The 8,355-nt window shown below is 50.9% G+C and overlaps 1 protein-coding gene across 1 annotated transcript in view; it reads left to right on the forward strand.

Annotated features, from left to right (window-relative positions):
• The window catches only part of LOC119521002 (zinc finger protein interacting with ribonucleoprotein K-like), a 57,107-nt gene extending 51,771 nt beyond the window's left edge, over positions 1–5,336 (forward strand). Inside the window, exons 4-5 of the mRNA XM_037818930.1 lie at positions 1,168–1,294; positions 2,532–5,336. Of these exons, the coding sequence (XP_037674858.1) occupies positions 1,168–1,294; positions 2,532–4,138 (1,734 nt within the window). The 3' untranslated portion in view covers positions 4,139–5,336. The remainder of the gene's footprint in view (positions 1–1,167; positions 1,295–2,531) is intronic.
• Positions 5,337–8,355: the final 3,019 nt, after the last annotated feature.

Raw genomic sequence — 8,355 nt, forward strand, 5'->3', positions numbered from 1 at the left:
GAACACACAGGTCTGAAATTGTAGGGGGTGTGCAGAAGAGAGATGTCTCCCAAAGGTGGTGGCCCATGTGTGGACCAGGGTGGAGCAGTGGGTCATGTTTAGTAGGGGGATTCTTGGTCACGATAATAATGCTAATGGCAGCCCGAAGACTGAGAGTGGGGGCTGAGGACAGGGTCTCTTGCTTGGGTCCCTGGTTGGGAGTAGGGCTGCAACATGCTTTAAGCATGATCTAAGGGGTGCATGGCCATGAGATAGATGAGGAGGCATCGGAGTTTTTGGTCAGGGCTGATGCTTATTCACCGCTCTGTGTTTGCACCAGGATTTTGTGATAACTCTTGGTGTGGCCTGAAGTATTTCAGTCAGGCTGGTGGATTACGTTAGGGACATAAGTGGTCATGCTGGAGAGTCACTGGGCTTGGAGTAGAGGGTACTGGGGCTGGGTTTTGGAGGAGGACTAGGTGGGGAGAGGAAGGTTGTGATGGTGTGGGGGCAGCAAGTGCAGCACAAACGGAAGAGGGTCATGGGCACCTGAGATCCACAGCCAATTCTGGGTGGCTGAGGATGAAGCAAAGAACAGAATCAGCCTTCATACAGCAGGATTTAGGGTGCCCCTGGCAGTGGGGACCATTGGAGGACTGGGGTAGTACTGGATCCTGTTTGAATTTGCTGAGGACTCTTCTGATGCCATGTACTGAGTAAAATGTGGGGAGGCCCGGGGGAGGCCTGTGGAGCAGGGCAGAGAGGTGATGTGGCGATGGGCCTGTGGCTATGAGAAAGGAGTGGTCCAAAAAGTGATGTGCGTGTGGAGAGAGATGTAAACTGATGGCTTCCAGGCCCTGCACTGGAGATTTAAGGGTGAAGGACAACCCACATTTCTCTGGGAGGCTCAATCTGGGAGACCCCAGAGAAAGTGCCTGAGAAAACAGGCAGCCCTGCATGCCAGACCCAGTGTTTAGATGTCATCTGTGCCCACCTGCCTGTTGGGCTGACACCGTGATCAGTGGGACACTGAGGAGAGAGTGGGCATTGGTGGCACCAGGGCCTGGTATCTCTTCTGAGTTGGGAAGTGGGAAGAAGAGTGAGCAGAGGATGACAGTGTGGGGGGATGAACTTTTGGGGTCCCAGGAAAGAGGCTAATCATGGAATGAACTGTCCCCATCATGGCAGGGCTATGTGACCTTTGAGGACGTGGCCATTTACTTCTCCCAGGAGGAGTGGGGGCTCCTTGAAGAGGCTCAGAGGCTCCTGTACTGCACTGTGATGCTGGAGAACTTGGCCCTCATAGTCTCTCTGGGTAAGGCCCTCACGCCCACCCCACTTTCCACAGCTGGGCTCTGCCTTTCCTCTTTCTGTCAGAAGCAACTCTCCTCCCTCAGCGGGAACATGGGAACTGCTCCCTTCCCCACCTTCTTGGAGTACATGCGGTGGGTGCCAGGGCTGAGCTGTGTGTGCAGTGTCCTGAGCACTGCATTCCCTGAGCAGCCCCAAAACCTTCCCCAAAGCATGCAGGGAAGGGTCCAGGAGTCAGGAGATGTGCAGCCAGCCTTGTGGATCTGACTTTGCTTGCCCTCTCCCTGGCAAGGTAAAGGTGCCCAGGTCCGTGGCACCTCTAAGCCCCAGGTTCTTCCCTTCCTCTAGCTGGCATTTCCTCCTGGCTGTCAGTGCCAGTGATGGCAGGCATTGCTGTGGTCACTGCTAACACAGACCATGGGCTATTCTTGTGAGACCCTCCCTCAAGAATTTTTTTGTAAAACTTTTCTTTCCAGTGGTCTGTTGTGTGTTGAGTTGCTCTGGGCCAGTGCTGGCCACTTACCTGCTCTGTCTTTTCCTGAGGAATGCATCATCCAGGTCCCTGTAGTTGCTCAGTAGAAGCCCCAATTGCTTCACTGGCTGGACATAGCAAGGTCTCCAGGTGGCCTGGCCTTGACGATTGGCAGCTGAGGACAGGACATGATATCAGGGCTGTATTCACATGGTACCGGGAACCTGTCCTGGGTCCACTAGTGTTTTGGTGCAAATGCCACTGGCTGAACCTCATTTATTCTTTTGTTCCCCATATTTGGCACATGGGGACTGGTCTTTTCAACTGTGACTTCCAGCCCCTGGTGACCTTTCTGGCCTCCATGCATCACCTGTTCCTCTCCACTGTTCTCTCTGCAAGTGTTCTCTGACATTGGCCTACACATGCTGTGTCTTGAGGTGTGCACGTATCCTAAGATAGTCCTCGAACACCAGCGGCTTAAACCCAAGTGAATTTTCCCGAGCCTGGACACAGTGCATATGTGTGAGGTGGGGATCCTGCTGCTCCTCCCAATGCTGTCCCCTTTCCTTGTGATTTTCGTCTGGTGAGGCCTCCCCTATTCTTTGCTTTTTATTACAAATCAGTCCCTTCCTCAGTCTAACCCCAGCTCCCTTGGCCACAGAGCAATCCCACAAACTCATCCCCTGGCATGTCTGACACAACATTTGTGATGGGGCTTCCTCTCTCCCCAAAGGCAGAATACATTTTATCAGCATTTCTCTGCTTTCAGGGTGTCGGCACGGAACAGAGGAAGAGGAGGCACCTGCTGAGCAGAGTGTTTCTGTAGAAGGAGTGTCAAAGGTCAGGACTCCAAAGACTGCTCTCTGCCCTCAGAAGTCTCACCCCTGTAAGATGTGTGTCCCAGTCTCAAAAGACATTTTTCACCAGGCTGAACAACAACCAACATGCCCTGGACAAAAACCACACTTGGGTGGTGCATGTGTGAGAGGCCTCAGGATGAGCACAAACCTTCACCAGCACCGGAAGTGTTACAGCACAGGGAAGCCCTGCACGGGGAGTGTGGACACGGCCTGGATGGTGAAGAGCTGTGGATTCCACATGCCCCGGAAGTCTTCCGTGTGGGGAGAGGTTGGCAAGGACTTCTCAGCCGCCTTGGGCCTTCTGCAGCATCAGGCCTCTCTTCATGGGGAGAAGCCGCCCAGTGGCACTGAGTGTGAGGAGGCCTTTCACAGTGGAAAAAGTCCTTACAGCTGGAGTGAGTGTGGGAAGGCTTATAGCCGCAAACACACTCTTGTTCGCCACCAGAGAGTCTGTACTGGAGAAGGGCTTTTTGAGTGTAGCAAATGTGGGAAAGCCTTTAACTGTAAGTACAGACTTACTCAGCACCAGCAAATTCATTTTGGCGAAAGGCTGTATGACCTTGTCAAATGTGGGAAATTCTTCAGCCAAATCTCTGGCCTCATTCAACGCCAGAGAATTCACATCGGAGGAGAGCCCTATGAGTGTAGCAAATGTGGCAAATCCTTCAGCCGTAGATGCACCCTCGTACAACACCAGCGAGTGCACAGTGGGGAAAGGCCATATGAGTGCAGCAAAACTCACCCTGGGGAAAAGCCTTATGAGTGCAGCGAATGTGGGAAATTCTTTAGCAAACACTCCCACCTTATCGTGCATAGGAGAATCCACACTGGGGAAATGCCTTACGAATGCAGTGAATGTGGGAAAGCCTTTAACCAAAGCTACAGCCTCAGGAAACATTGGAGAGTTCACACTGGAGCAAGGCCTTATGCGTGCAGTGAATGTGGGAAATCCTTTAGCCAAAGCTCCACCCTTTTTCAACACCGAAGAGTTCATTCCGGGGAACGGCCTTATGAGTGCAGTGAATGTGGCAAATTCTTTAGCAAAAGCTCCCACCTTATTGTGCACAGAAGAATCCACACTGGGGAAATGCCTTATGAATGCAGTGAATGTGGGAAAGCCTTCAGCCAAAGCTACAGTCTCAGAAAACATTGGAGAGTTCATACTGGAGCAAGGCCTTACGAGTGCAGCGAATGTGGGAAAACCTTTAGCCAAAGCTCTGTTCTCACTCAACACCGGAGAGTTCACACTGGAGAAAGGCCTTATGAGTGCAGTGAATGTGAGAAATCCTTTAGCCGCAAATTTGATCTCATTCAACACCAGAGAGTTCACACTGGAGAAAGGCCTTATGAGTGTATCGATTGTAGGAAATCCTTTAGCCGCAACTCCAACCTCATTAAACACCGGAGAGTTCACACTAATGAAAAGCCTTATGTGTGCAGTGAATGTGGGAAATCGTTTAGCCAAAGGTGTAGCCTCATTAGACACCGTCGAGTTCACATGGGAGAAAGACCTTGATGTGCAGGGAATATCCTCATTCAGTATAACGCTAGGTGTGAGCCTGTGTGAGGGCGGGAGGCATCTATCTGAATAGAACCTCGTTTATTCCAACATGTGCAGGTAGGATGGGTCCTCGGTGCCAGGTGTGCAGGACGCTGTAAGAAGCTGCGTTGCACTTTCTGATCTCCAGTTTCTGTGACATAAGTCGTAACACCCCTGCCTTCTCCTGCCAGGTCCACGCTGTGCTACGGTCACCACCCTAACATGGTCAGGGGAGCAGCATAAGCCCTGAGGGGGCCCTCGATTCCTTCTCTCTACAGCTTTCGTTAAGGACCTGACTGGTTTTGGCCCAAAGGACCTGCGTATGATTTATGTTGGCATTGTGTACAGAAGGATGACCTTTTTTTAGGGGTGGTTGATGGTCATGATGCTTGTGATGGACCCCCAAAAATTGAAAACGGGGACTAAAGTGGATACTTCTACACCCATCTCTGTAGCTGCATTATTCATAGTAGCCAAAAAGTGGAGTCAGTTCAGATGTCCACCAACAGATGAACCGATAAAGAAAATGTACTTACACACAACGTGTGCTACACACTGCACCTCCCGCCTGGGGACTGACGTCACCCCTGCCCCCTCCTCAGGCATCCCTCCCCAGAATTCCCTAGAAGCATGCCAAGCTTTGTCTGCTGTAACCTTAAACATTGCCCGCCCCAGGCACTTCTGGTTTTGAAGAAAGCACATACCAGGATGTTTTCCCGGAACTTACATGCAGCCCTCTGGCTTTAGTCACCTTTGTCCCTCAACCATGTATTACCTGCAGAGCAGTAGCCATAGGTGTGGACCTACTGGAGTGAACTTCTTGCCAGTCTTGCTGTCCATCATGAGGTAGCTGCAGCTCTCTGTAAGTAAATCCCCTAATAAATGCTTTTGGACAGATCACCCTAGTGTTTAGTGCCTCATTCTTTGGAATGCAGCTGGCCCCGTTTTAGGGCCATTTGGGGCATTTCTGTCTGGGGCTCCTATTTCTTTTTGGGGCAAGTTCTGCTCCTGACTTATTGGGACTTAACAATTGGTATAGTTGTCAGGATTCTGGATTTGAAGAGGGCTGGGGAAAAGATCCAACTGGGGAAATTCCAGGCTGGCCATAAGAGTCTGTGTGGGGCCCCGTCACAGGTCAGTTAAATTTCTGGGCCACTCCGAGGGTATGGTGATGCTCCAAAAGCCCTGGAAGTTCTCGCCTTCCACCTGGAAGGGCTAAAGTTGCACTCAGATGGCAAAGAAGTGAAGCAACTGGTGGCTGGGGCAGAATGACCCTGCTGTGGGCAGAAGAGAGGCTACTGAAGTACAGTTAGCCCCAGAGGCCAGATACATAACGTCAGGGGAGAAGTTAAGACATGAGGTCAACTGCAACTTTGTAGATACTGAGAAAGCAGGGAAGGTGGAAGAAGGGGAGTCTGGGCTGCTGATATGCAGTAAGGTGTGGGAAAAATGAAGGTAAAGTGAAAGTGAGGGCTATAGTGTGAAAGTGAACATGAACCTGATGAGTTGGAGGTAATCAGCTCGGAAGATGATGGAGGGGAAGTGTCTGCACACTTGTCCCTTTATACAGAGTAAGGTAAACCAGACCAGACCAGCAGGATTTCAAGGACCCTCTCCAACAGCGAATCTAACATTCCATCAGGGAATATACTTTGGCTGAGCTGGTGATGCCACACGCCATTTCCACAGAATCCTAAGGAGACTCGGGTGGTGCGGCTAGTCAGACTGTGGGAAGCGTAGTGGATGGGATGGTCTTGTCAGGAGTGAGGCTGAAAAATGATGTCACTGCCCACCTGTTCATCAGACAGCACTGACACGCCCGGGTGGTGCAGGGCACTTACACTTTGATTGAGTGGATTGCTAATGCCCGTGGAGATGCATGACCATCAGAGGGAGAATTGCCAGGAGACAAACTAATGAAGGAGAGTAAGCCCTGCTGAGAGAACTAGTGGTGCACAAGGCTGATTGTGCCCCACTCTTCTGGGACCCTGACAATGCCACTTTGAGGACAGGCATGAGGAATCAGTTAGTAAAAGTGGCACCTCCCAGTTGGAAGGGAACCCTGCTGCCTATTCCAGCCCTCCTCCTGGTGTCCCTGTGTATTGTACAGGCTAAGCCCAGGCTGAGATGGGCTTCGTATATTTTCTCTCCCTTTAAACCAGCTTCTCATTTAAGTCATTTATTCCATGGTTTACCTGTGGCCTCATGTAGGCTATCCAGATAAATGAGAACTCAATACCAAAGTTGACAGGAACTTCTAACTCAGCTTCCCACAAAAATATGTTTTCTGGTCTTGATCTGATCGGCCCAACTTAGGTCAGAGATCCACCCATGGTCCCCTAGCTCAGTTTTCTGAAGTAGGAACACGGGTGAAATTGCTGAGGGTAAAGTTCACGTAAAAGCGCTTCTCTATTTTGGAGCCATGGGCAGGGCAGGTTCAGTTTCCGAGGCTAGAAGGCTTGCTCCCCTTTGGGTTGATATCTTCTGGCTGGCTGGCAATCTTTGTGGTTCCCTGGCTTTTCCGTTACATGACAACGCATATGGCAATGTCTTCCTCCTCCTCTAGATTCCATGCCAGTGTCTGGCTGCTTTCCATGGGGTCTCTCTCTCCATGGGAATTTCACTCTTCTTCTTCTTCTCCTTCTCAGTCTTCTTCCTTTTTCATTATCTCCTGGAGAGAAGCTGCTTTAGATGTCTGGAGGCTGGATGTTCAAAATCAAGGTTGTCATCAGGACCGTGCTCTTTCTGAAGATGCTTGGGAAGAACTCTTCCTTGCTTCCTCTTAGCTTCTGGTGGTTGCCAACAATCCTTGGCATTCCTTGGCTTGTAGCTGCATCACTATAATTCCTGCCTCTGATTCCATATGACTTTCTTTCCTCTGTGTGTTTCTGTATCTGTCGCTCTTTACTTTTAAACTATTGTCTGTCCCTGTACTCTTATTTGAGTGGGTGGTTACTTGATGTAGCCCAAACCAACTAAATTACAAGGTAATAAGGCTCAGGCTTTTTCTAACGGAGATCACAGGTTTGAGGTGTAAAGAGAGAAACACATGACACAGGCCACACAGGCTTGTCACCCTCCAAAACCTTCCACTGCTGAAGGCTTTCTCCTCAGACACAGCTGCACTGAGTCCAAAGCCAGCATCTGCTTCCCCTTGAGCCCAGCACAGAACTTGGCCCCCCACGAGGGCTGGGGAAGTTCCAGCCCTGGGTCTCTGTGTCTTTACCAGTGATGTAGCAACAGATTCTAATCCCACCCTCCGACCCGAAGGCCAAAGTGGCTACTTCTGTTTGACTTTCCAGGAGTTGGTACCTTCTACGATGTGGCTACGACCGTCACCCAGGAGGAGTGGGGACGGCCAGCCTGCCCCAGCATCCATACTTGGGAAGTGATGCTGGAGACCTCAGGCACCTGGTCTCACTGGGTAAGGCCTTACCTCTCACCTTTAGGGGGACTCACCTCCTCCTTCTTGGTCCTGGCTGGTCAAGAAGCCACAGCAGCCACCTTCCCTCCTTCCCACAGCCCCTGCAGTTTTCTGGTCCCATCTCTTCCTGCCTTGGTCCCTGTGTCTGCAGCAGGGATCACTGGGCAAGAAACCCTCGCCCCAGTGCCCAGCACACTCTGGCCTCAACCTGTGGTCCTTAATCCAGATTCCCCAAGAGGGAGGTGGTTGGCTCAGCTTGGTTGGGTCAGGTGGCCCCACACTCAGAAGGGCCAAGGTGGGGGTGAGTCAGATAGTCCTCCCAGGAGGCATTTGTCATCGGTGTCCCCCAGAGATCTTTTTAAACAATGGAACAGAGGTTAAAATGTCCCTGGTGCCTGCATTGACATCACCTGTTTCCTCCAGCCTGAGCCACAATCCTCCATTGGAACAGGAGATGATTTTAAAGGGTGCAGAGAATTGTCGTCAAGTGGCCTGAATGGGCACCCCATTCTCTTTCCAGTGTGCTGATTGTTCTGTGCTGTCCTAATAAATTCAGAAAATGCAAATATGGAGGAGGAATCTCATTGCTTAATCTTACAAAGGTTTGTGTCCAGTTTGTGTGGGAACCAGGAGCAGAGCTCCACCACATCCCCTTCTCTCCTCACCGACATGCCCCTATCTGGAGCCTTTTCCTTTTGTCCCTGACGTAAGATACTCACGACAGTCACTGTAAGAACTCAGGCTGTGTATTACTTGAAGAGCAGTAAGA

Source organism: Choloepus didactylus, chromosome 27 (assembly GCF_015220235.1).
Source record: "Choloepus didactylus isolate mChoDid1 chromosome 27, mChoDid1.pri, whole genome shotgun sequence".
NCBI classification, from domain to species: Eukaryota; Metazoa; Chordata; class Mammalia; order Pilosa; family Megalonychidae; genus Choloepus; species Choloepus didactylus.